We start from the raw sequence: 27,764 nt of genomic DNA, 5'->3' as shown, positions 1-27,764 counted from the left end.
AGTTTGAAAGAGGGGTCAAAGAGGCCATCTAGACCAAAATTGAACAGCCTTCTCTCAACAGAGGGGGAGGGATCCGACATCATCTATCTCCAGTCTACAACACAGTCCTTTCAACAGTTCCAGGAAGGCTCCACGCCCATTTGCACTACTCAGGTATCCCTGAAGACACAGATAAGCCTCAAGGTAAGAAAGGCTGAGCGCCAAAGAATTGAGGCCTTTGAACTATGGTGCTGGAGAAGACTCCTGCGAGTCCCTTGGACTGCAAGGCATTCAAACCAGTCAGTCCTAGAGGAGATCAACCCTGACTGCTCTTTAGAAGGCCAGATCCTGAAGCTGAAACTCAAATACTTTGGCCACCTAATGAGAAGGAAGGACTCACTGGAGAAGAGCCTAATGCTGGGAAAGATTGAGGGCAATAGAAGAATAGGACGACAGAGAATGAGGTGGCTCGATGGAGTCACTGAAGCAGTAGGTGTGAGCTTAAATGAACTCCAGAAGATGGTAGAGGACAGGAAGGCCTGAAGGAACATTGTCCATGGGGTCACAATGGGTCAGACACGACTTTGCATTAATAACAAACTTTAACGACTCGCTAAAAGAATGCAAATGAAAGGAATATAATTCATTCTCCACCATCCAGTAAGAGCTGAAGAAACCTCTTGGATGAGAAGTGATACATTTTCAAAGAAGAACAAGAAAGTCCAGTTGTCTCATGAAAAAACATATTTGAGAAAAGTGACAATGACTACACTGATTTATGACAACAGTTCCAGCAGCTCTAGTTGCCATTAGAAGAACCCTGCATTATGTCATGCGATCACCATTTACGACCTCCTGTTGGCTTCCCCATTGCCTTTGCATGTGTGAAGCTTGCAGTGGAAGTCGCAAATAGTGATCATGTGACCACAGGTTGCTGCAACCACTGTCATTGTGAGCCAGTTGCCAAGTGCCTGAAGCATGATCACATGACCATGGGGATGCTAAGATGGCTATAACTCTAAGGATCAGGCTCCTCATTCAGCACTGCATTAACTTTGAATAGTTGCTGAATAAATGGTCATTAATCAAGGATTACCTGTATAATGACAGCTCTAAATGTGAAATGCATATAGCAATAGAAACAAAAATATGGATAAGCATTCTTCAGAGAGCTACTTCTCTTTTAATTAAAAATGAAGTCAGAGTGCCAGATCTGGATTACACTGCTGATTAGGACTGAGGCCCTCTGTGAATTTCATGCCAAAATCCTTCTCTCAGCTATGATTTGCTACTTTAAAAAAGTGTAACATTTAAGCATGTCACACAAAAGTTGCATTATCAACCTGATTTCTTAGCTTTTCCATTACACAAAAAAAATACTGACTAGATGCAGCTCAGCTGGAGGTTCATTTCCAGATCACTGTTAGTGCTGAGGAAAGGAGAGAGACAGGGAAATACAAGGCTGCAAAGGCCTTGATACAGGTCACAAAAAGAAGCAGGAGAAAAATGGTCCAGTGTGCTTATCTTTCACTCCACTGCTCTGGAGCAAAGAGGCTGACAATCCTAAAATAAATAGAAGATTATAGTGCAAACATGGTCAACTTAATAAATAGATCATGCATAATGCAAATTCCTCAAGTAAATTAGGACAGGGATTGTCAGTAAGAAAGTAATAATACAGAAACAACATGCTTGGAGGGAGACATTATATATGACTCCTGCCCGTTTAACCTTTTTTCCCTTCTCCTTCTTCAAACAAGTTCATAATTCATGATTCTACTTCAAAAAAGCTGGCATTCTGAATTCTTCAGCATTTAAAAAACTCTGCAAAGGAGGCCAATTATTTGACCTAGAATTCATCATGTTTTCTCCTAAATGGCCATTTGGAGTGTTGTGACACATGATCAGCTGCCAACAGAACCAGACGGACAAATTCTTCCACATCGAAGGCGTAATTTGTAAATTTTGGATGTTTTCCTAATGTCGGGTGATGCCCCTGAAGGAACAGGAGTTAAAATTATTTTAAGGAAGCACTGAGGTAAAACTAGCACATTGAGTAATTATTATAATTCATAATAGCTGATTTATTGATCCTCTCCAAAACTACCATATCAGTTAGAAACCCCTCACAGCAACACTATTGACAGCCTAAACTAATGGCCAATTAATTTCATTATTCTTCCTCCCCCAGCTATTAATATAAAATGACTCCTTAATCAGAGCAGAGAATTTAATTTGAGCTGTAGAGCAGAATCATATTTCATGTAGAAGAACTGAGAAGGGTAATACAAAAACAATTAAGATCCAAGGAAATAAAGTCCTTTCCATCCATCCCACCCACCCTTCTAGTACCTCATCCTGAGGGAACACTTTATCCTTCTGCTGCCAGGTGATATAATGGATACCTCTCAGTCTTGCAAGGTCTAAGTAGCAACGTTCATCTTTACAATTGTACCTACAGAGATGCAGAAATGATGAAGGTTTATCAGAGACAATTTTACCAGAAAACTGTTTTGCTTGTTCCAGCTCTGTCCCTATAGAAAGGAAAAGCAAATTATGGAAAGCCAAAGATCAAATACTTCATGATTATCTTTGCCAGGTGTAGTTGTTATCACCTGTGAAACTAGAGAATAGAGAATGGAAAACTGCAGCAGCCACACACAGTTTTAAAACACAGGATCTTCACCGGCAGCAAAATTAATCCAATCTACAAACTCAGCCATGTTCTCATGAGAGAGAAGATAAAGAAGCAGCCACAAAGAGCAAGCATATCATCTTTGTGGTTGATATCCACAGGACTTGCCACAGACTGAAAGATCAGATGTGATTTTTAAGGTCTGTTTAAAAATGATCCAGGCAACAACTAGTTTTCCTGACAAACCACCCAGATAAGGAGACTGGATTTAGCCTGGAGGCTGCCTGCTGTCAACCTCAATCCAATAAAAGTCAGCAAACAGGGTTACCACATCGATTTGAAGAAGCATTTCTGGATTTTTACCAATTATGACCAAGGTAATTTCGACTGCTCCTGGGACACAGGAAGTTGTGCCATCCTTCACTGTCACGCATATATTAAAAAACACAAATTTGGAGCTTTCTCTGCAGCAGGAGATCCATCTTCATGTAATGCATGCCCACATCCTCATGCAAAGGTATTAAACATACAAGTATAATTGCCAAGGAAAGACTTACAGTTCAAAGATGACAGCCCAATCTGGCAAAAAAAGAAGATGAGTAAGGCCTGCTCCGTGCATTCCAATGAAGATATCAGAATTGTGGGTTATCTTCAGCTGCTCCTTAAATTCAAGCTCCCTATATAAACCATCACAAGTAAGGATATATACATATATGCACACACGGGCGCACATGCACACACACACACACACACACACACACACAAGGATATGACAAAAGTCTTCTAGGAACATAATGCGTAAGAAATACATTGAAATAAAAATGTCCTTAAGCTACATCACCCTGTGTATTTCTAAACCGCCTCACAACTGCGCTTCCCTAGATAGTTTGCAGATCTCTTAAAATGTACAGTATAAATCAAAGAGACACAAAATGACCCACCAACAGTGATTAAACAGTGATTAAAAGCACTAGCAATAATAGGAAATGAAAATACAGCTGACAAAAAATCAAAGTAGAGCCAATGGCAAAACAGAAACAGGATTTCCTAAAGTACCTGAAATAATAACATCTTTCAAAATGTTCATCCTGCACATTATTTCTGGGGAAACAATTCCACTGATGAGTACTAGCAACAAGACAGCTCCCATCTGGGAGAAGGTACCTGGAGGAGGGCCCTATGATTAAGACTGAAGGGTCAGTCAACAAATCCATTCACTGCAGCATCTGACTGCCTGGAAACTCCTTACAAGGCTGCCATGCAAATACACATTAAAAAAAATGTATATTTCATTGTCTAACACTGGGCTTAGACAAGTACATTACTAAATTCAAATCCATGGATTGGTCTTTACATCAGTATGTTTTTCAGAAGTATATTCTAAGAAGTAAAAGAGAGCCTGTTATACATCATGGTGGTTCATTCATTAGAAAGTGTCCTACAGCTTCAGCAATTCAAAGTAATTGGACTCTACCCAATGGTGGTTTTGCACTATAGAAAAACATTTTGGCTTGTTCCAAGGAAGATATTGAATGTTTGTCCTCAGCCCACTGCAATTTCTCTACAGAGGTTGTGGGGAACCTTCTGAAATACAACACAGACTCCTATTAAGTAAGGAGGAACAATGATGGTCTCATTCTAGCCATGTAACATGTAACAACTTTGCTGTACGAGTTGCATTGGATGCTGGTGTGTTTCTGAGTTCAATTCAGGATGTTAGCTATGACCTTTAAAGCCCTGCTATCTAAAAAAAAAACCCATCTTCACCCCATCACATCAGCCTGTACCACCTGGTTAGAAAGAAAAAATATGTTGCGAACCCTCTCAGTTAAAGAATTTTTGACTGGCAGAGTCCGGGAAGAGAGCCTTCTTGCCCACTGGCCCTGCTCTTTGGAACATTCTCCCCCTCCCCAATTAAGAAAGGCAAGACCCCACTCTCCTGGGCTTTCATAGCTAAAGACTGCTCTGCCTTATTGCTTGGGACTCACCAACAAGCATGCAGCAATGGGGCTGGTTAGCTCCTGAAATTCCCCCCCCCCCGCCATTTAATTAACTCTTAAGGTAAAAACTTTAATTCTCCTTGCCTATTTTAGATTTTAGTTTAGTTTTTAACATTTTACTTCTACACCGTCCTGTCAGGGAGATGGGCAATTCCTAAGATAGACAGACAGACAGACAGACAGACATAACCCAAACCTGTAGATACTGACATGTCATATACTGATTCGGTATGAAAAACAGCAAGCCAGCTCTACTTCGCCTTTCAGATATACTTACTTGTACTTGTAATTCACTATTTGGACATCAAATAATGGCAGTGTTTTCAAAGCATTGGCAAGCTAAAGAGGGAGAGGAAAAGACAAAAATGTTCAAGGCAGTATTAAAGTGACAACCATAAAGCAAAAAGATGTAGCAGAAGAAAAAAACAATCAAACCTCATTCTGGTTTAATATTTTTCTATACTCTGTACTCCGGGCAAGTATTGTAACTCTGATTTTCCCATCCTATTCAAAAACAAAAACAAACAAATTCAGCAAAAACAGTTCATTAATCAATTCATTGCACCAAAACAAAGAAAAGGACCAGTAGAGTGACAACAGCCTTAACAGCAACAATTAGTAGGGTGATGAAACTGTCTTTTTCTTTTAATCACCTCATTTATATTTATATAACATGCAAGAAGGCTGCAAACACCTCAGGTGAAGTTTTAGTAGGGGTATTTGTGGCAAACAGCTAAGCCATTTAAGGGACTTCCAGCTACCTCTGTGCCTGAAGAGGCATAGGCTTTTAAATACTTTACATTTATTGAATATAAAATGGACAACATCATTGAATACTATTACTGAATCCAAACAGGGCCACTTAATACACAGATGAGTAATGGAGGAAAAAGTAAGATTAGCCTTCCAAATAAAGTTATTTTCCTTCCCAATTTAAAAATCATTCAATCCTTAGGGGTAAATTGTAAAAGAAAAAGGACTACAAAGGTTTAACAGCATGAAATCTATTAAGACCAGCAAGAAATGTATAGCTGTGAAAAGCTGGAAAATGTTAGCCCCTTGTGATAAATACGCTGTTAATACTTTAAGGAACTGAACTGATTTTTCTTTCACAGCCTGTAAAAACTGACAAAAATAACAGCCAAATTAACTGAAAATCAGCAAAATTACTGAACAGGAAACAAACAGTGATCAAGGATGTATCAGGTGGCTTTCAACTCTGCAACGAACCTGGCTGAAGCCATCTTGCTCGTTTTTGGTTGCCACAAGAATGGGGGGAGGGATGTGGAGTTTTATGCTAGTCTAAACAATTCTCTGACCTGTGGGAACCAAGGCCATTTCTTTGCGTTAGACGGGGGTTTAACCTTATGTTAGAAAGCCCACCAAACTATTCCATTGGCGAACGTAGTTGATTGCATAGTACTGGGGTGGGAAGTTTAACTTTGTATTAATGTAACTTTTTGGAGGGAACTTTAGTCTTGGTTTCACTTTTGACCGTGCCAATACTTGTAACCAATAAACATGTTCTTAGAGGAAAACTCAAGCCTCGGAGTTCTGTTTTAGTTGGTCTTGTCTATAGAAACCACAACAGTGGCTTTTAGAGAATAGACTTCCTAGTAGAACAAAAGGAAACTCTTGACAGGTGAAAATTATTCTGGAGCTAATTGGATATATCAAAGCTGCTGGACTTCAATGTCCAAGGTCCTATCCTAATTATCATTATATATTATTAGCTTGTTGCATTTTATGTTCTCTTTCCTCTGTACCTCCATTAAGCATGCATATAGCCAGCATCTGCTTGAGCCCTACCTGTGGAAGATGACCAGGCTGAGCCCAAAGGAAGGGTCAAGTGCATCATCAGTCTTGAGTCCCTTCATGCCCATAAGAGAGCTAAATCCAGCCCACCTTGAATTCCATTGACTCTTATCTATTGCCAATTCACTTCGAACGTTTGACGTTCAGTTTCTTGTAGAGTGTGTTAGCATGCAATAAACCTGTATTCATTTGAACTGCTTTGGTTTCTGATTTCCTGCACTTGACAATACTCTTACAATCTTGTGGGTAACTTGAATTGAGAGGCAATGATAGGCTCAAAGCTACTCTCAACCAGTTACATAGCTAGGAGGTGGGAGGCGGGGGGGCGGGGTTAACTTGTGATCTCTTCTGTCCTAATCCACTTTTCTGGCAATAGCCATATTTTCAAATACAGAATTCTCCATAGTGTCTTCCCAGGTAAAAAGAGGAATACTTAAACTACAAATACACTGTTACAGGATGTCAGAACTGTGAGGACAGTTTTTTAAACTTCTTTTTCTCTCAGGATTCCTTCCTACTTTTAAAAAATTATGGAGGACCCCAAAAGAGTTTTTGTTTATGTGGGTTATATTTACTGTATTGAAAATTATAATGGACACATTCATAGAATAGTTAGTTATTGAGCCATGTAAAAATAGCAATATTAAATCCATTAATACTAACATATTTTCCATTAAAAATCCTAGTATTTTTTTCAAATAAAGGTAACACTTAGAAGAGTCTCATTGTTTTAAATTTTTGCAAATATCATCAAAATCTTGTAAATAAATTTTGATTTCACAGACCCTTAAAAGGACTCTCAGGGGTATGCTGACCCTGCTTTAAGAAACACTGTTAGGCTATGAGAAAAGTTTTGGAAGCAGAAATGGGGAGGGAGAGCATACAATTTCAGTTTCATTTCAGTACAAGTCCTCAAGTTACAACTGGTCGCTTAGCAGGTTTCCCACCCACCCCCAGGTCACATGACTGCACTTTGCATGCTTGGCAATTGGCCTGCATTCACAGCTGTTTGCAATATCCTGCAGTCACATGACTGCAATTGCCAGAAGCCAGCATTTACTTCTAGTTTCTGGCAAAAAACACCCACTGAGGACAATAGATTCACTTAATGAGTGCAGTATTTGCTTAATAATGACAACGTTCACATTACAACCGTCATGTTCATTTAATGACCACTACAAAAAAGTTTTTGTTTGACAACAAGCACGACTTATGACTGTAATCCTGGCCCAAATTATGGTTTTATGTCAAGGATTACTATGGTAATCAAACTAGTACCTTAGGCCCATCTTGGGTGATATTTAATCTGTGCAACACATGTTGGGAAAAGGCTCTGAATAATCCTGTCCCATGACAGCCGGAGATCTGCAGTTAGACCAGACACAAGAATAATGTGTAAACATGTTTATGCTTTAAATGAGAGAGAGAGAGGAATAAAAATCACCATGTTTATTCAGACCCAAATATTCTGCTTGGTTTTAAAAAAAAGAGTGCGGTAATCTCTCCAGATTTACTCACCAATGGTGTATTATAAAACAAGCCAAACCTCATTCGAGGTAATAGTGTAAAAACTGCTTCTTTGAAGCAGACCTGAAAAATAAAATTAACCATTTACAAGGATTTTCTTTAATATATAAGGAGAGAGGCACATAAAGAGTACAGAGAAGAGCAACAAAGATGATTAGGGGGCTGGAGACTAAAGCATTTGAAGACAGTTGAAGGAATTGGGTATGTTTAATTTAATGAAAAGAAGGACTAGGGGAGACATGATAGCAGCGTTTCAACATTTGAGAGGCTGCCCCCAAGAAGATGGGTCAACCTACTCTCAAAAGCACCTGAAGGCAGAACAAGAAGCAATGGACGGAAACTAATCAAGGAGAGAAGCAACCTAGAACTAAGGAGAAATTTCCTATCAGAGTTAGTGGAACGACTTGCCTCCAGAAGCTGTGGGTACTCCAACACTGAAGTTTTTTAAAAAGAGACTAAAGGCAACCTCGGCTCTTTTATGACTCATGGACTTCAACTCCCAGAATTCCTGAGTCAGCTTACATAGGGTTAGGGAATTTCAGGAATTCTGGGAGTTGAAGTCCATGAATCATAAAAGAGCCAAGGGGTTTGGACTAGACGTCCCCCAAGGTCCCTTCCAACTCTGTTATTCTATTACAAAGTAGGATCCATTAACACTGCAATGGAAAGTATTTCAGAATATTTTTGTAACATTGCTGTACATTGCCCAGGGTCACTTGTTTTGGGAGATGGGTGATTTCTCTTGTGATATGTGACGATTATAAACTCTCATAACATAAAATACTTTCAAGAAGTATTGTGTAATGTTAGTTTAATGGTGGAAGTTGTGGCACAATTTTGAAAGGTAACTGGCATCATGTTGCCATTCCAGACTGCATTTCCACGTACTAATTTCTGCTACCATATTTATTATTAGATTTCTATGCTGCCCATCTTACCAAGCTGACTCTAGGCAATTATAGGTGGCTTTTGATATTGGCTTTTGCTATTCCTGCAAATAGTAGCAAATGTGGTTTATATTTTCATGCCCAGAGTGGCCTCTCATAGATTTTTTTAAAAAAATATTTAGACTGTCAGAAAATGATTGTGGTCATTCAACAATCTTTTCAAGTTTCATAAATTATGTTTTGTGAAATTGGGCGGGACTATTATAGTTTCTTTTCCTTTCCTTCCCCCTTCCCTTCCTGTCTTTTGGGATTCATTCCTAGCTTACATTAAACTATAATGTAGCTCCTTGGTTCATTCAAATCCAAGTAAGATGAATTCCTGGTTTATGCAACTGAGCCAGCTGCAAACAGGCAATTCTTATCTTTAACTATTACAACTCCAGCAATCAAAGGATCAGATTAAACTAATATCTATCAAACATTAGACATAACCATCACAAAACAAATTATTCATTATATTTAAAATAAAACAGTAAAGTTTTAAAACGATAGAACATTCCATACTCTTTTTGAATCATACGATTTCAAATGTATTATTTCATAGTCGGTAAATGCCTTCCATGTTTCACTGAACAAATCTCCATATCCATATGTACTCTGAAAAAAAAACCAAATGCCAATAAGATTTTCCTTAATATAGTCCAAATTTGTATGGGATCAATTTCATACAATAAGATTAGAAAGAATTTTTTAAAGAATTCAGCATAAAAGAGATAACATATTAATACAGAGATATGGTAAAAAGAAATATATTTTTTCCACATATGTTTGCAATTTTATTTTAATTAATATGAAGGGTTGTTTTTTTACAAACTGGAAATATATTGGAGGGTTTGTTCATCAACACAACCAATGCCAGGGGTAGGCAACCTCGGCTCTTTTATGACTCATGGACTTCAACTCCCAGAATTCCTGAGCCAGCCAAGACTCAGGGCGGCTTACAATTTAAAGCACAAATCAATGTTCTTAGCAATAGCCTTCATTCTATGTATATGCCTGCGTATTAGAGCTTTCACCCCCCCCCCCCACAAGCAGCATTATTACAAAGTAAGCTTATTGCTCCCAACAATCTGGGTCCTCATTTTACCTACCTCGGAAGGATGGAAGGCTGAGTCAACCTTGAGCCTGGTGGGATGCGAACCTGCACTAATTGCAGGCAGCTGGTGTTACTTAAGGCTCTGCGCAGGGAAAGCTTTAGAGTGAATTAGGAAAAGTGAAAAAGTGAATTAGGAAAATAGGAAACGGTTGCTGGAATTGGGTATGTGTAGTTTAACGAAGAGAAGGGTGAGGGGTGACATGATAGCAGTGATCCAATATCTCAGGGGCTGCCACAAAGAAGAGGGAGCCAAGCTATTCTCCAAAGCACCTGAAAGCAGGACAAGAAGCAATGGATGGAAACTAGTCAAGGAGAAAAGTAACCTAGAACTAAGGAGAAACTTCCTGACAGTTAGAACAATTAACCAGTGGAACAACCTGCCTCCAGAAGTGGTGAATGCTCCAACACTGGAAGTTTTTAAGAAGAGACTGGACAGCCATTTGTCTGAAATGGTATAGGGTTTCCTGCCTTAGCAGGGGGTTGGACTAGATGACCTCCAAGGTCCCTTCCAACTTCTTCTTCTTCTTCTTCTTCTTCTTCTTCTTCTTCTTCTTCTTCTTCTTCTTCTTCTTCTTCTTCTTATTATTATTATTATTATTATTATTATTATTATTATTATTATTATTAAGTTTAATCCACTTGCACTGTTTTATGTTTATATGTTTGATGACAAACAGCCTTATGTTTATAAGTGACACTTTTCCTACTAAGTACCTGAATGTCATAAGCATTTGAATTAAAATTATCATATTAAAATCAAATCTGATGTTTTTTAATTTTTATTTGGTGTGCGTTGGAAGAGGGGTAGTCTTATACGGCGAGTATAGCCCAAACCCTATAATTTAACAGGAAATGTAGGGGGTCGTCTTATACGCCCAGTCGTCTTATACGCCGGAAAATACGGTACTTCAGCGTTACCAAAGGTCCTTTATAAATAACAACAATTTGTCATTTATATTTGCTCAAAAACAGGCTAAATGCATGATTTTTAAATTGCATTTCTGCTTCATTTCACTTATCTAGAACTTTCACAAGTTTTAGTAAAAAGCTAAAATTTTTCAAACATTTGAGTAGAAAGTTGTACATGTTAAATAAAAAAGTTCAGCTTTACTTAATATTTTTTTAATAAGGGTTAAACTAATGTGTCCAACATAAAGAGAATGCATAAACATCTTCAGCTTTATAGAGTAAGTTAAAACAGTGCACTGGCACCATCATCTGGCAATTGTAGGAATTAAATATACTATAACAAATTTGGGAAATAGCATAGTTTAGGACAGGGGAGGGCAACCTTGGCTCTTTTATGACTCGTGGCTGGCTCAAGAATTCTGGGAGTTGAAGTCCACGAGTCATAAAAGAGCCAAGGTTGCCTACCCCTGATTTAGGACAAATTCCCATTACAGTACTATCTAGATGTTATCAAAAATGCACACACAGTGCTTCCCCCCCCAATAGGTGATAGTCAAATGAGAAATCTAGCAGAAGAACCACATGTTAGACAGGCAGGTAGTCCTCAATTTACAACTAGTCACTTAGTGACCATTCTAAATTATTATGGACTTCCCAAAAGCTACTTACAACCAATTTTCAAAGTTATGACAGCCACACACATAACCCCACTGTCACGTGATCGCATTTGGGGTGCTTGGCAACCAACTCACCTTTATGACTGCTTGCAGCATCCTACAATAAGCAGGAGTGCAATTTGCAATGTTTTTTGCTGCTTTCTCAAATTTATTTCTGGCTTCTGGCAAAAAAAACCCACCCGTTGGGGAAAATTGATTCATTCATCCATAGCATTTCCTTAACAACCATGGCATTTGTTTAACAACCCACCACAAAAAATGTCAAAAAATCAGATCCAGTCAAATGATGCCTCACCTTACAATCACAAGCACAACAATAATTCTGGGCTGGATGTGGAGTGATTTGTTGAAATACAGACTCATAGATGCCCCCCCCCAAAAGATAAGCATTAAGAATATAAATTAAAATGCTCAGTAAAAAAAGCCAAATCTTATTGCTTGTGCAGCGCCTTATACGAAATATACCTCATTTAAAAATACTCACTGTATGCAATAGTTTACACCAGTCTATAGCTGACTAATTAACATTCCTCCCAAGGTAGCATAACTATAACTCATCCTAAACCTGGAACTGTTTACCTCACACAAAAATAATATCTCAAATAATGTTATGCCCTATCCTAACCCTAACTATCATTATGCTCTTACTTACAGTATCCCACATAACAATGTTGATATCAGTGCCGAAAGTGTTGGTAACATGCTGAGTGATGTAAAGATTCACAAAGTCACAAAAATGATGGTACATATTGACACCTAAAAGAAGGAAGACAAATTAAGCTTGTTGTAGTAAAGACAACTAGAACTACATAGTCATTTATAACTAAGGCTTAGGACTTTATGCAAAAACATATGTTCCCATAGGTGCACCCATGCCACAGTGCTAAAATAGAGGTACACAATTATGAATTATTTAATTAATTCATGAATCTGTCATTAAAACACATTTAAGAAGCTGAACAAGGATGAGCTTTGAGACCAGATTGCCCCAAGCTATTATTATTGGCAACATATGGGTTTTAAATGAAATCCAGTCATAAGAAGCTACTAATTTGATCAGAGCAGTAATCTTGGAGGATTTTATATTCTTGATAAAAAGGAACACCACTATCTTCAAAATGGCGAGTGTACAGAGAAGGGGAATTGGTGTGAACACACAGCCAACAGTTTGCATTTTAAGAAAACCTTAATGAGTTTAGTAAAAAAAAAAATCAAGTTATGATAGTTTGCGCAGCCCAGCTTATTCCACTGAACTCCAAGCTATACAGATAATCCACAACTTACAGCCTTCATTTAGTGACTGTCTAAAGTTACTATGGCACTGAAAAAGGTGACTTACAACCATTTTTCACACTTACGTGAAATTATTTCCTAACGCACATGAACAAATTGGTCAAAGAATGCCGACTGGTGGCCCCCAGGGGGAGGGCGTTCTCTGTGGGTGCACCGGATTTATGGAACCATCTTCCGGTTGAGCTCCGGATGGCGCCCGATCTCCGCTCCTTCCGGCGCGATCTTAAAACCCATCTCTTTAAACAAGCTGGCCTGGCCTGATGGGACGGGGTGGGATTTTTTATTAATGAATTTTAATTTTAAATTTGTATTAATTTTATGGGCATTGTTTAATTATGTTTTAATAATTTTAATTTTTGTATCTAGTTTTTTATGTATTGCCCTGTTCACCGCCCTGAGTCCCCTGGGAGAAGGGTGGTATATAAATTAAATTAATAAATAAATAATAAATAATAAATTGTTTTTGACCATCTGACCAAAATTCAAGCATCTGGTAACTGGTATGTATTTAGGACAGCTGCACTGTCCCGTGCCATGTGATCAATGGGGGAAGCCAGATTCGCTTAACAACTGCACGATACACTTAACAACTGGAGTGATTTGCTTAACTGTGGCAAAAAAGTTCGTAAAATGGGGCAATACTCACTTAACAATGGAAATGTAATATGCTTTGCTGGCTTGGGCTCAGTATGATCTCCAAGCCTGTATATTACTAATTCACATTATGTGTGAATCAGGTCATTAAGGCGTGTTCATATCAATGGGAGCATGACTACAATAAGAGTTGACAGTTATATAGAAACAGTATTTTAAACAATTGTATAGATTTGTGTACAGATAGCCTTTAGATCAGTGTTTCTCAACTTTAGCAACTCTTAAGATATGTGGATTTCAACTTCCAGAACTCCACAGCCAGCAGCTGGGAAACTCTGGGAGTTGACATCCACACACCAAGGTTAAAAAACACTAACTTTAGAGATTAATCAGAGTATATAGATAGTCCTAGATTTACCACCACAATTGAGCCTGGGATTTTGGTCATAAGTCATTGTGGTCAAAAGTTGAGTCGCCACATGATCAGACTCAATTTTAAAACTGTTTTCATGGTGGTCCTTAAGTAAGTCACTGTGGTTGTTAACCAAATCATATGGTCATAAGTCTGAATGCAGCTTATCCAAAGGGCATTTCTTGCCGATAAACAGCAAAAAAACATCACAAAACATGAACGTATGACCACGGGATGCTGCAATTGGTCATAAACGCAAGCAAGTTGCCAAGCACATGAAATACAGTCATGTGATGGGAGGATGGTATAGTAGTCGTAACTTCGAAGACAAGTCAACAGTTACTTTTTTCAAGTCCATTGTAACTCTGAATGGTCATTATGCAGCCAGTCATAAGTCAAGGACTACCTGTAGCTTACAATTAGTACCTCCTGATGTTTACAGAAATAGAGCCTGTCTTATTAGTATAGAGAAATGAGGTTACACTTTGGAATTTGAAAACACCGAAATACCTTGTACCTGCATCAAGCTTCATGAAATAAGTTGGTTTCTCAACAATGACCTCACAGCTGCCATCTTCCAATGGTCTGGAGCTCATCTCTGTGTACGTCTGGAGCTCCGCAAACCTGTTAATTACCACCATTTAAATTAGGCTTCAAAAATGTATTCCAGGCTGATTTTTAAGCAATACACTTCTCCTACCATTGTTGAAGTCTTACCAAATTTGACATTAAAATTATTTTTAATTGTAATGGAAGCCTCTTCAATAAGGCTTCAAAAGGTTAAGCTCTGCTTTGAACTCAGACAGATGCAACGTTTTTGATCTATAAATTAAAGGCTGGCAAAAGTAGACAGTATTCCCTCTGTCCAGGTTTTGTAGGTCCAGCTAATTGGAAGATTCATGTCAAATGTGTTTACCACGAATTTCAAGATATATCAGCAAAGACATAGTTATTAATGACTGCAGCTACATAACAGATAGAATTTGAGGCCAATTAGCAAGATTTGTGGGTGAGCCAGTTGCCATGAGGAATTAAAGGTAAAGGTAAAGGCTCCCCCGCACATGCATGCTAGTCGTTTCTGATTCTAGGGGCCGGTGCTCATCTCCGTTTCAAAGCCAAAGAGCCAGCGCTTGTCCGAGGACGTCTAGACGCCAAAGGCGCACAGAACGCTGTTACCTTCCCACCGTAGTGGTCCCTATTTTTCTACTTGCATTTTTACGTGCTTTTGAAGTGCTAGGTTGGCAGAAGCTGGGACGAGTAACAGGCGCTCACTCTGCTATGTAGCACTTGGGATTCGACCCGCCAAACTGCCGACCTTCTGATCAACAAGCTCAGTGTCTTAACCCACTGAGCCACCGCGTCCATGAGGAATTATCAGCTTTCAAAAAACGCTGTATGGGTGACTTACCACAGGGTAGCTCCAAGTCCCCTTCATTAAACAGGATCATCTTGCAGGACTAAAAAAACTTGCTACTTTGTACAATTCCTGCCCTGTGAAACAGCCTCCCCTTCTGAGATTCAGTGAACACCAACCCTCTTAGTTTTTTGGAAGGTCATTAAGACCTGGCTAATTTCCCTTGACATTAAGTAACAGAATAAAAGAATAACAGAATTGGGAAGTGATCTTGGAGGTCTTCTAGTCCAACCCCTTGCTCACACAAAACACCTTATACCATTTCAGACAAATGATTGTCCATTCTCCTCTTAAAAACCTCCAGTGATGGAGCACCGTAACTTTGGATGGCAAGCTCTTCCACTGATTAATTGTTCTAACTGTCAGGAAATTTCTCTTTAGTTCAAGGTTGGTTCTCTCCTTGATTAGTTTTTTGATTCGTCTGGATGTTAGAGGAGCTTATAATACATAAGTTATAACATCTATCCTAATATCTATGGCCAGTCTGCTTAGGTCAGGGGTGTCAAACTCAATTTCATTGAGGGCCACATCAGTATTGTGGTTGCCCTCAGGGGGCCGGGTGGGTATGGCGAGGGTGGGCGTGGCCTACTGGGTAGGTGTGGCTAGAGTGCGTATGGCCTACTGGGTGGGCGTGGCTAGCTCTACATCGTTCGCATCAGGGGTGCCTATGGGGGCCTGGGCAGGAGTGGGACAGATCTGAGGGTCTCTGGCAGAAGGAGGGTCTCTGGGCCAGGGCCAAGGCAGTGGGGGCCATTCCCTCACTGTTTCCAGGATGGCTTCGCGGGCCACATAAAACCACTTCGCAGGCCGGATCCAGCTCCCGGGCCTTGTGTTTGACTTGTCTAGCTCAGGTACTCACATTTACTTCTACTTAAGTTGCAAAATATGGATCTGGGGTCCAATATATTGCTGATGCTTTAAACTAAAATTGTACATCAGTGATTGCATGATCTCTGTAGATGCCATACGCATCTGCTAGAAATAAATGAAAATTGTAAGTCTACTACACAGTAGCTCACTTTCCTTTTGTATTGGATTATTTCTATTATATTTTTGTTTGCAATTTCTTTGTTAAGAAAAACATATTCAGTGCAGATCATTTGGGAGATGACTGGCAAGCAAGGTCACAGTTTCCATTTCTATTATATTTCTGTTTGTTTAAATGTATTTTAATAAACTGCCTAGATTTATGTATTTAAGATGGGCAGCCATACATATTTTCAAAATTAATAAATAAACAACATTGCTCCCATATTGCCTCCGGGGATGTGCTTTGAAAATAAAAATTGTAGGTAATTGCCATTTTGTGCTGTGTTTATAAGCTTATTTACCTATTCCCTCCCCCCCCAAAAAAGAGTGTGCTAAAGGCTAGGATAAGTGATGGGAAGCATCCTCGGCTGTTTTGTCTTTTGACAATAGAATTTTTCTAGCAAGCCAAACTCGTAATGGCAGCTATTTGGTATATAAGCAAATTCCCCACTCTCCTGAGACACATTTTCTGAGCATAACCTGAGCATGCTCTCAATATTCCAAAAGTAAGCACCAGCTGAAAAAGGTGCAAAAAACTATCTTACAACATGGTGGCATAGTGGTTAGAATACAGTATTGCAGGCTGAATCTGCTTACAGCCAGGAGTTCAATGCTGATTGGCTCAAGGTTGACGCAGCCTTCCACCCTTCCAAACTCGGTAAAATGAGGACCCAGACTGTTGGCAGAAATATGCCAACTCTGTAAACCACTTTGAGAGTGCTGTAAAAAAACCATTAAAAAGGCTGAGCGCCAAAGAATTGAGGCCTTTGAACTATGGTGCTGGAGAAGACTCCTGCGAGTCCCTTGGACTGCAAGGTGATCAAACCAGTCAGTCCTAGAGGAGATCAACCCTGACTGCTCTTTAGAAGGCCGGATCCTAAAGCTAAAACTCAAATACTTTGCCCACCTAATGAGAAGGAAGGACTCACTGGAGAAGAGCCTAATGCTGGGAAAGACTGAGGGCAATAGAAAAAGGGGACGACAGAGAATGAGGTGACTGGATGGAGTCACTGAAGCAGTAGGCGTGAGCTTAAATGGACTCCAGAAGATGGTAGAGGACAGGAAGGCCTGGAGGAACGTTGTCCATAGGGTCGCGATGGGTCGGACATGACTTCGCAGCTAACAACAACAACAAAGCACTATGAGGCACTATATAGGTCTAAATGCTATTGCTATTGCTCAGTCATGATTACTGGAACAGAAAAAGAGCATCCAAGGTGCCTATTCTGCCGAGATGACTTGTGAAGAAATAAAAGAGCATACTTACAAGACTTACCAAGATTGCAAAGGACTCTTCTGCTGCCCTTCAGCAAGGAAAGCTTTAGTATCCATATTGCAGTGGCCACCTATTTGACCCTTCTTGAAGAAATCTTCGTTAAATCTAACCAATGAAGGAAAGAAGGTTAAAACAAGATTAAATAAATTAAAAGCTCAGTTTTGAAATTTAGGATTTAGAAAATGCTCTCTCTTGGCATGAGCCATGGAAGCTTTGTTTTAAATGTGCTAGAATCATAAAACAGATCATAAGGAAAGAAATCTAGTTCATTTTTAATGGTTTTTCCTCCCCGTGGAAGCAATCAATATACAAAAATATTTTTCTTTTTTATAACAAAACAAGAATTCTAAGTTGTTGTTAGTTTGTTCAGGTACTACCATATATTTCCATGTACAATTCAAAACAAGGAGGCATGAGCAATTCCTTTCTCTCCAAATGTATCGCTGAAGATATGGCCTCCACAGGCTTTGGTTTATTATGATGCCTCAAAAAGAAGTATACAAATGTCATGTTCTGAAGTTTCACAGGTTCAAAGAAACACCCAAAAGATGATATAGAGGAATTACTTTGCTGCAAATACAAAGCTTAATAGTAGTGTGAAAATTCCACCTTGGTTGCCAGGACTGTAAACCTCCACCTTAAGATTTATTGCTGTATTTCCAACTTATGTACTGTACTTGAAAGTCTCTCTCTTAAAGCTGACAATAGTTCCTTGTGCTGAAGCAGAAGTCTTCCCAAATTAGAAAGTTATAAAGTTTTTTTTGAAGAAGAGAGAGTTATAGGAACCACTACATGCAAAAAACAAAACAAAAACTATTTACTTATTTGGCCCTTTCAAAATTTGCAATGCTCATAGTGCATTTAGAATGGTGAATTATATGTTGCTTATCAGAAACCGAAGTGTTGTATAATATGGTTACAATTTAATGGAAGAACATGAGCTTTATTTCTTTAGCATATTTGTATCTCACAAAAAGGGATTCTGGGCAGGTAACACAGTTTGACGTGAAGAACTTGAATTGCTAAAATCTTCAAGATTCTTTGGATCTGAACTTCTTGAAAATTTTAACAGTCAGGGTTGACATTAGTGAGGCAGATAGCCCACAAATCTAATCTGATCTAATGCAATTGCTTATAAGAAGCAATGGTTGAGGGTGGCAAACAAGATACTGCACTGATAAAGGTGGCTAAGCACAATCTGTTCCCTCGTGGAAACACAGTAGATTATTTCTGATCCTTTAAGCTTCTTACAGTAATTCATTCTTCAAGCTTTTCTCTACAGCTATGAAAATCAGTAACACCCTCCGTTAAATGCTGTAGATTTCAGTACCCCAATATTGATGTATTAATAAGTGGAAATAAAAGAAAAAAAGTAGTAGGACTTTGTGCATACTCAAGTGCCTTAAACCTAGAACCGCAATTCCTTAAACAGAATTACTGAATGAATAATGATGAAACGTGAAGATGACACAAACCTATCATGGTCTCTCTCTGGATGCCTTAAATCAATATATAAATGTGTTGCTTTGCAATACTGAAGGTAACGAGAACATTCAAGTGAAGAATCTCCCTGAAAGAAAATGATATCTGTGGGTTACTATGACAAGTGAAAATGAATTATTTTAACTAAATAAAAAAATCTGCAGCACTATGGATTTTAATATAAAAAGGTCACTCAACTAGGGCTGAGGTGATGGTGATTGCCAACGTTGTCTGTTCTGGTGTTCAACAAGACATTTTTGTCTTTGAATCCAACCTTTTGCACAGTTCCCATCTTGTACACAAATCACAACCTTTGTAATTCAACATGCTGATCTAATCTAAAAAAAAAAACACTTCAGGGTTCAAGACCCAGTTGCAGGAAGTCCTCAACTTACAACCACAATTGTGGCCAGAATTTCCATCATAAGTCGTTGCAGTTGTTAAGACAAGTCAGACCTGATTCTGTGACAATTTTAATGGCGGTCATTAAGTAAATCACTACACTTGTGAATCCAGCTTCTCCGATGGACATACTGTGCCGAAGTTTGCAAAAAGGGTTGCAAATAATAATCATGTGACAGCAGGATACTGCAACCAGTGATAAATGCAAGCCAGTTGCCAAGGGCCCAAATTGTGATCACAGAACCGTGGAGGTAATATGACAGTTTAAGTCATAAGTCACTTTTTCCAAGACTGCCATAATCCTGAACCTTCTTTACACAAGTGGTTGCAAATGGAGAACTACCTAAATGAACGACTGTTTGCTCCTGAGGATATCTACCCACCCAGTGAAATCTAGATCAGTGTTTCTTCAACCTGGGCAGCTTGAAGATGTATGGACTTTAGAGTGCTTGGTGAGGAATTTTGGGAGTTAAAGTCCACACATCTTCAGGTTGCCAAGGTTGAGAAACGCTGCTTTAGATGAAGATTTCATAATCCCTTCATTAGAGATTGTCCCCATTTGGGCTGTGGACACATGACTTCTCAGTTGCTGAGAACTGAGATAAGCGTCCCCCTAAATATTTGAAGAAAGGGACGCGGTGGCTCAGTGGGTTAGGACGCTGAGCTTGTCGATCAGAAGGTCGGCAGTTTGGCGGGTCGAATCCCGAGTGCCGCATAACAGAGTGAGCGCCTGTTACTCGTCCCAGCTTCTGTCAACCTAGCAGTTCGAAAGCACGTAAAAATGCAAGTAGAAAAATAGGGACCACTCCGGTGGGAAGGTAACAGCGTTCCGTGCGCCTTTGGTGTCCAGTCATGTCGGCCACATGACCATGGAGACGTCCTCGGACAAGCGCTGGATCTTCGGCTTTGAAACGGAGATGAGCACCGGCCCCTAGAGTTGGAAACGACTAGCACGCATGTGCGGGGGAACCTTTACCTTTTTAAATATTTGAAACAACACCCGCACCCACCCCCAGTTTCCAGAAAGTTGGTGAAGATTTGGTTATTCCACCAAGACTTTATCCCACTAGAGCAGACATGTCAAACTCGCGACATCAGTGATGTTGCGCAACATATCAGGACAGTTTTGCCACTGTCGGCAATGGGGTGGGCGCGGCTTCCGCGTGACGTGTCCAGCCCATGGGCCGGCAGTTTGACACCCCTGCCCTAGAGGATGAATTAGTTTTATTATATTTTGAATATTAATTCCCAGATTTCATGTAGCTTTTTTTAATGAATGGTTTTAGTTTTAAAATCTGATTAGCTCATTTTAATCCCAAATTAGAAATCTGGGGGAATTTTATACCACTCAGTTAATTAGAGTGGCGTATATTCTATGTAAGTTAAAAAATAAATAAACAGACTAATATGCCTACCACATTCTTAGGCTTGCAATGAGTCTTCACATCTTTCATCCTTTCTTTAACATAACCGAAATCCGCTTGCTTCCAGAAAATATCCTGGGCCTGCTCAATGGTATTAGCCCTGGCATATAAAACAAAACACAAGGAATCTCTTTGAGAAAAGTGAACTATAGCAGAACCTCAGGCTACAGACTGGTACGTTCTAGTGCGTAATCCCTAAATTAGTGAAGCAATGAAAAGGACATGGTTTTCAACCCTTCTCCCTCTGTGCAGAAAAATAATACTGATGGATACCTTGATTAAAACAAAAAATAAACAAACCCTTTAAAAAAGGATAACCTTGGTATTGAAAAGTTTGCTCAGCTGCCAAATCAAGACAATGATGGCGACTGATGTTGTGCCACCAAGAGCCTTGGTGGAGCAGTGGGCTGATGCCTCCTTAAGTAACACCAGCTGCCTGCAATTAGTGCAGGTTCGCATCCCATCAGGCTCAAGGTTGACTCAGCCTTCCATCCTTCTGAGGTAGGTAAAATGAGGACCCAGATTGTTGGGGGCAATAAGCTGACTTTGTAATAATGCCGCTTGGGGTGTGTGTGAAAGCCCTAACAAGCAGGCATATACATAGTATGAAGGCTACTGCTAAGCTTGTAAGCCGCCCTGAGTCTTCGGAGAAGGGCGGGATATAAATGTAATTAAAAAAAGTTGTTTTTGACTCCTAGCGACCACATAGATCAGGGGTGTCAAACTCGCAAGGTCACGTGATGTGTCACGACGTATCACAACTTTTTTGCCATTGCCGGCAATGGGGTGGGCGTGGTTTTGCCATCTGGCCCGTGGGCCGGCAGTTTGACACCCCCTGACATAGACAGATCTTCTCCATGATGATCTATCCCTAATTTGGCCTTTCTAGTCTTTCAACGTGACTTATCACCAGTGTAACTGAGTCCATTCACCCTGCTGCTGGTCATCCTCTTGTCTTTACTTCCATCTTTTCCAGTATTAGAGCCTTTTCTGGCCAACCTTTTACTAGAGATTAAATGATATGGATTTTCAGATTGCTAAATTATTCTATTCTACAAGTTAGACCCCTAATATCCAAAAGTTGCTTTATATTTGTGGAACAAGTCAGAAGGTTTAAAAGCTAGCACCAAGCAATGACTATCTTTCTCAGATTTTGGTATGCATGTGGGCATCACTGATTATTTAAAAAGAGAACAAACATGAGAATGTTTAGTATTGGAGTTGACCTAAGGGGAGCAGAGCAGTAAGTGGGCAATTTAAGTAGAATGATTTTTGTTGAAAAGTATGGAGAATTTTTGGCTACGAATCATGGGAATGTATCTAACATTTTATGTAAGAGCAAAAAATATTCGCCTTTGCTGTTTTCCGTCCCATTCTGGAACAGATCCAAGGGAAATACAAGGGATTGAAAAATAAGAGAAAGATGGCAGATACAATTTCTTCCATCTCTCATCTAGACTGGACTACTGTACAACTCTCATAAAGCTAGCAATATATTGGGCTATCTTAAGGAATAAAAGGAATAAAAAAAAATGATCCAAGAATGAACAGTTCCATTTCCATCAGAAAAATCTCTTTTTGTTCTGACCTGTGATGAATCTCCTCAATTCCATGATGTCCCATGGAGGGGGAGGGGAATTCAGTTTTTCCTTGAAGTAAATAATCTGAATCAATTCGAGGTGTTTTGAACATAGTTCCAGACAGAAGATTTTCTCCTTTCAGGATTGGAAGACCCTGGACTGCCTCAAACTTCTTCAGATGTGAAGGATTTACTTCTAGAAACTACTGAATACATAATTTGTAGAGCTGTGGTCCCAGATTGGTGAACTGTGTGTATATGTATGCCTAGTTCCATGCCTATAAGATGGCCTGACTTTTCAGTCTTCACTATGTACAACACTGCAAGGCACTTATAAAGCCCTTAACCTTCCACATGGGGACAATAAATTGCCTTCCTCGGCAATTTAATTTTATCAAGGTTTCAAGCAAAATTACATCCCTCTCTAACTCAATAAGTGGAAGAGTACTGTATTTGCTTGCATGAACGTTCATGGGCATATTAGTGCCCTGATCACAATATGAATTCTTTCACTGATTTGCATGGACTGGCCCCACTTCCTGGGTTTGTTTGGACTGGCCTCACTTCCCCTCATGGAAACTTTAAAAAACAATTTGTTCGTGTGAATTAGGAAATGATCTACTCAGAAAATGAAGCTTCCTCTGTCTTTTTATATCCAAGAGTTTTTTCTCATTTCCGCTAAAGGATGAAAGTGAAGTACAGAAATGATGCAATAAATAAACAAAGGAAGAGACTGAGGTAAAATGACCCAGTTCTACTCTCCTTAACATTGTTCCATCTGTCCCTTTCAGCTTTCAGGTTTTTGAGGGGGTTTTTTTAGTCTACCTATACATTATCAAAACCATTTTAATGCTTTCTCGTGTTTTATGGCCACTCATTTCTTCATTACCCACTTATTTATTTATTTATTTATTTATTTGTTTTTATAAACCGCCCTTCTCCCTTCTCCTTCTTCCTGCCAGGAAAGTAATAGTTTTCCTTCCCAGGTACAGGTAGTCCTCGACTTACAACAATTCATTTAGTGACCGTTTAAAGGTACAATGGCACTGAAAAAAATGACTTATGACCGTATTTCCACTCTTACAACTGTCGCAGCATCCCATGATTACATGATCAATATGTGGATGCTTGGCAACTGGCATGTATTTATGCCGGTTGCAGAATCCCAGATTCATGTGATTCCCTTTCGTGAACTTCTGAGAAGCAAAGCCAATGGGGAATCCAGATAAGAACTGTGTTACTTAACAACTGCAGTGACTTGCTTAACAACTGTGGCAAGGTCATAAAAGGGAGCAAATAATCCGTCTTGCTTAGAAACTGAAATTTTGGGCTCAGTTGTGGCCGTAAGTCAAGGACCGCCCGTAATTCAGGTTTTTTTGGCCTGAATATGTTGGACACACTAGGGGAGGGAAAGTCTTTTTCCAACTACTTGTGCTTTTAAAAACTCTGCCGTTCCACCAACATTCTGCTATCTTCACTATTCTGTATAAAAGCTTTGCAAACAGACAGGAACAGTCATTCAACAATCCCTTTCAAATCCAATAAAGGAGGATATTTGTAGCTCAGGGTTGACGTGAGGGGTCCTTGGTGCTTTCTGAGCTTGCTGGTTTTCTTGCAGACGTTTCATTACCCAGACTAGGTAACATCATCCGTGCTAGTAAGGTCTGCAGTTTGCTGTCAATTTATATTCTTAGTGGCTTGCCTGTCAGTGATAGTATGGGTGATCTTAAGCGATATTTTGGTTGGGCTGCTTGCTGTTAGCTTCTTTGGCAGTTTCTTGACTGAGATATTGTTTACTTGATTGTTGGTCTGATGTTAACCTTGGAGTTAATCTATGCTGATCTGTGTGTTGATTGCTGGTAGAGGGGTGCTTGGGTCTTTTTCTACCTTTTTGGGCTGGGTGATAGTCCCTTTTGCATAATCTATAGATGTTCTTATGTCTATGTGTCTACTGATGGCTGATTTGTCAGAGTGCCAGGCTTCTAGAAATCCCCTTGCGTTTTTGAACTTCGCTTGGTTTAGGATGGTCACATTTTCCCAACTGAAACTATGGTTAAGTCTGTCTATATATGGTGAAATTAAAAAAATTAAAGAACTTACATCATGTCTTCTGACTACTAGGTGGTGTTTGTAGATGCATTCATTCCACAGGGAATATGTTGTATAGACTGTGCAAAAGGGACTATCACCCAGCCCCAAAAGAAACAAAAAGACCAAGCACCTCGCCATCAGCAATCAGCACCCAGATCAGCATAAACGTCAGACCAACAATCAAGTAAACAATACCCCAAATCAAGAAACTGCCAAAAAAACCAACAGCAAACAGCCCAACCAAAGAATCTCTAAGACCACCCCCACAACACTGACAGGCAAGCAACCAGAATATAAACTGACAGCAAACTGTACTCCTTACTAGCACAGATGATATTACCTAGTCTGGGTAATAAAACATTTGCAAGAAAACAAGGAAGCTCAGAGAGCACCAAGGACCCGCCTTTCAAACCCAACTAATTCAAGATTCTATGTTGCTAACTTAGATAGGTAGGTAGGTAGACAGACAGACAGACAGACAGATAACCTTTATTGCCATTTTTTTTACTGTGGGCACAATGGCACACATTAAAAATGAAATTTAGTTGCTTGCTCTCAAAGTGTACACATACATAACACACATTTAAACATACTATATACAACATACAGTATGTATAGACCTACACCCTTACATATAAGTAACATATAAATATTAATCGCTGTCCGTCTTGAATCCATAACAAAAGGAGGAAGCTTTAGAGTTCAGAAGGTTAACACTGTATGGAACAAAACTGTGACTGAATCTGGATGTTCTGCTTCGGATACCACAAAGCCTCCCCCAGAAGGTAACAAGGAAAACAGGTTGTGAAGAGGGTGCGTAGTGTCCCAGGCAATCTTATGCAGTATTCTTAAAGATAGAGATATCCACACTACAAATCTTAGCCAAAGTGTACTTCTCTAATTCAAATCTGGTTTTTTTCCCCAAAAATCAAGAATCTCACATATCTTTTTTTAAAAAGACAAGGTCTAAAGCAGAGGTCTTCAAACTCGGCCCTTTTATGACTCATGGACTTCAACTCCCAGAATTCCTCAGCCAGTGTGCCTGGCTGAGGAATTCTGGGAGTTGAAGTCCATGAGTCATAAAAGGGCCGAGTTTGAAGACCCCTGGTCTAAAGCATCCAATTAACATAGGGTATCCTGGCAGAAGACGGTAGAGGACAGGAAGGCCTGGAGGAACGTTGTCCATAGGGTCGCGATGGGTCGGACACGACTTCGCAGCTAACAACAACAATCCTGGCAGATATTGTTTGAATGCACAAGCACCCAACAGTAGCGATGATATGTGTTCAGGTGTTCAGTAAGTACATAATGTCTAAGCACTGAATTTCACATGAAATTTAATTTCATACATTTTCATTCATACTTACCATCCAATTTCAGCATAATCACATGCTGGATATCCAAACCTGTTTTCTGGTTTGCATGATTTCTCATAACCCCAACAAGCTTTCATTTTCTTCAAATGTTTCTGTCAATAGAGAATTACCATTAAAATGATAAAATAAAAGTTAACTTAGGAAACCGTGCAATTAAGATGGTCAATTTCTGCTTTTGGAAAATGTGATTGTACATTTAAAAAAAAACCCTGTTGAAATCCTCAGATAAGGTGTAAATCAAAAATTAAAAAATCAGCTCTGCATATATTTTATATTCATTGCTTGCAAAAATCTACAAACACATCATAGTCTACATTCATACCCACCAGACTACAAAAGAAACATCGTTCTAATACAGCCTTTCAAACTGTTTTATAAATCCATTCTAGCTGGATATTCTGGATGTTGCAATTTGAAGATCAGGCAAGTGTGTTCTAACACATCAGCAAATAAATACATACAATGGAGAAAATATATTACTCAGTGCAACAAGCCATGCAACATATCATTGTTATATCAGCATATAAGAAGGCCACTCATCTTAAAAAATACAATTTTGGCAGGTTCACAATAGCGATAAAACAAAACAAAACAAAGAAAAAAGCAAATATTTGGTGCCTCCAACCTCCTCCTCCAATGTATTATTTCCCAAGTTCCAACTTCACTTTATGGAGGAAGAACCCGCTTTTTACAGCCTTCTGCCAGGTCAAGAGAGTGGGACATTGGCAGATCCCAAGGAGAAGGGCATTATAGTTCACTGGGCACCCACTTTGCATATTCCTCCATTGTGAACGCTATCCATGTATCCCTGTTTTCCAATTCTTCAATCATCTGGGAATAAGGATCCACCTATCTACTATCTTCAGTGACAATTATTCTACTACAGAAGTTACAAACTGATTGGACTTAATCTGATGTTTACATCACTTTTAACTGACATGATTCTAACACTGAAACAAGTCTCCATTAGAGTAGGAAAAGGAATACTTACTTTATACGGGCAAAGAGGATCTTGCCTGCAAGCAGTGGCAATGCCTAGATTATTGTGTAAAAAATATGGAATATGTTCTTCTGGCAACATGATGGTTTCATAAGGATACCTTGGCTCTTGCAAAATGTTGCTGCCATTGTGAAGATTTTCATCTGGTCCCCTGGCTACTATTTTTGGAAAAACAGCTCCCAATGCAAGCAGTATTAACATGGCAGTGGGAAAAACCTAAAGTAAACACACCAAAGATTTATGGGCTGTAGAATAACAATTCACCAGCCCTTAAACATTTATTTTTAAACTCATGCAGTTATATTCCCTGACCAAAAAAAATTCTTGACACTGGTATACTACTAATATTATAGATACTAAACCAATGAGTAAGAGGATTCTTTCATTCCCAAGAGATTCTTGTGAATCAGACAGGAGAAATTATGTTAGGTTTCCCAAGAGTTCTATTTTCTCTGCTTCTAAAAAAGAATGGAAAGCAAAATAAACATTGTGCAGAAACATTTGATAAGACAGTGTATTAAGTTTCATAAAAGGCCTATCTTGTTTCTCTGAAAATTGGGCTGTATATGTGCATTAAAAACTTTTATATGGTAGTTAAGGAAGGAAGTCAAACTCTTTTTCAAGAAGTTTCTTTAAGACATGAGGAGGGATCAGATCTGATACAAATTTCACACAAAACAGTATCTGGAATTATTTTCATGAATGAATACCTGTTATTTTTCTCCGGTGCCAGAGCCAAAACTGGGGAGTCAAAATTGTGGTTTGCTTAATAATCCATTCAGTGAGTGAGAGGGATTTGTCCTCAAA

At 39.2% G+C, this 27,764-nt stretch overlaps 1 protein-coding gene across 1 annotated transcript; it reads right to left on the bottom strand.

The window, feature by feature from the left end:
- Positions 1 to 1,345: 1,345 nt before the first annotated feature.
- On the bottom strand, positions 1,346 to 27,764 carry EOGT (EGF domain specific O-linked N-acetylglucosamine transferase). The gene is made up of 16 exons (XM_081318649.1): positions 27,668 to 27,764; positions 26,949 to 27,415; positions 25,949 to 26,049; positions 20,903 to 21,011; positions 19,079 to 19,173; positions 17,604 to 17,708; positions 14,402 to 14,508; positions 12,238 to 12,341; positions 9,408 to 9,500; positions 7,948 to 8,019; positions 7,708 to 7,794; positions 5,050 to 5,118; positions 4,892 to 4,953; positions 3,172 to 3,291; positions 2,332 to 2,434; positions 1,346 to 1,975 (listed from the first exon to the last, which is right to left on the bottom strand). The coding sequence occupies exons 2-16, from the start codon at positions 27,156 to 27,158 to the stop codon at positions 1,829 to 1,831; spliced, it is 1,584 nt and encodes a 527-aa protein (XP_081174775.1). The 5' UTR covers positions 27,159 to 27,415; positions 27,668 to 27,764; the 3' UTR covers positions 1,346 to 1,828.

The sequence above is a fragment of the Vipera berus genome, assembly GCF_964194415.1.
Source record: "Vipera berus genome assembly, chromosome: 2".
NCBI classification, from domain to species: domain Eukaryota; kingdom Metazoa; phylum Chordata; class Lepidosauria; order Squamata; family Viperidae; genus Vipera; species Vipera berus.
Note: the sequence above shows the minus strand (reverse complement) of the source record. Positions and strands in the feature narration are given on the sequence as shown.

Bases quoted from the DNA above. Each gene is read 5' to 3' on its own strand.
- EOGT (XM_081318649.1), bottom strand. From the start codon at position 27,158: ATGTTAATACTGCTTGCATTGGGAGCTGTTTTTCCAAAAATAGTAGCC. The intron at 21,012-25,948 runs GTAAGTATGAAT...TTTATATGCCAG, and splicing joins GATTATGCTGAAATTGGATG to GGCTAATACCATTGAGCAGG. The intron at 4,954-5,049 runs GTTTGATTGTTT...CTCCCTCTTTAG, and splicing joins AAATATTAAACCAGAATGAG to CTTGCCAATGCTTTGAAAAC.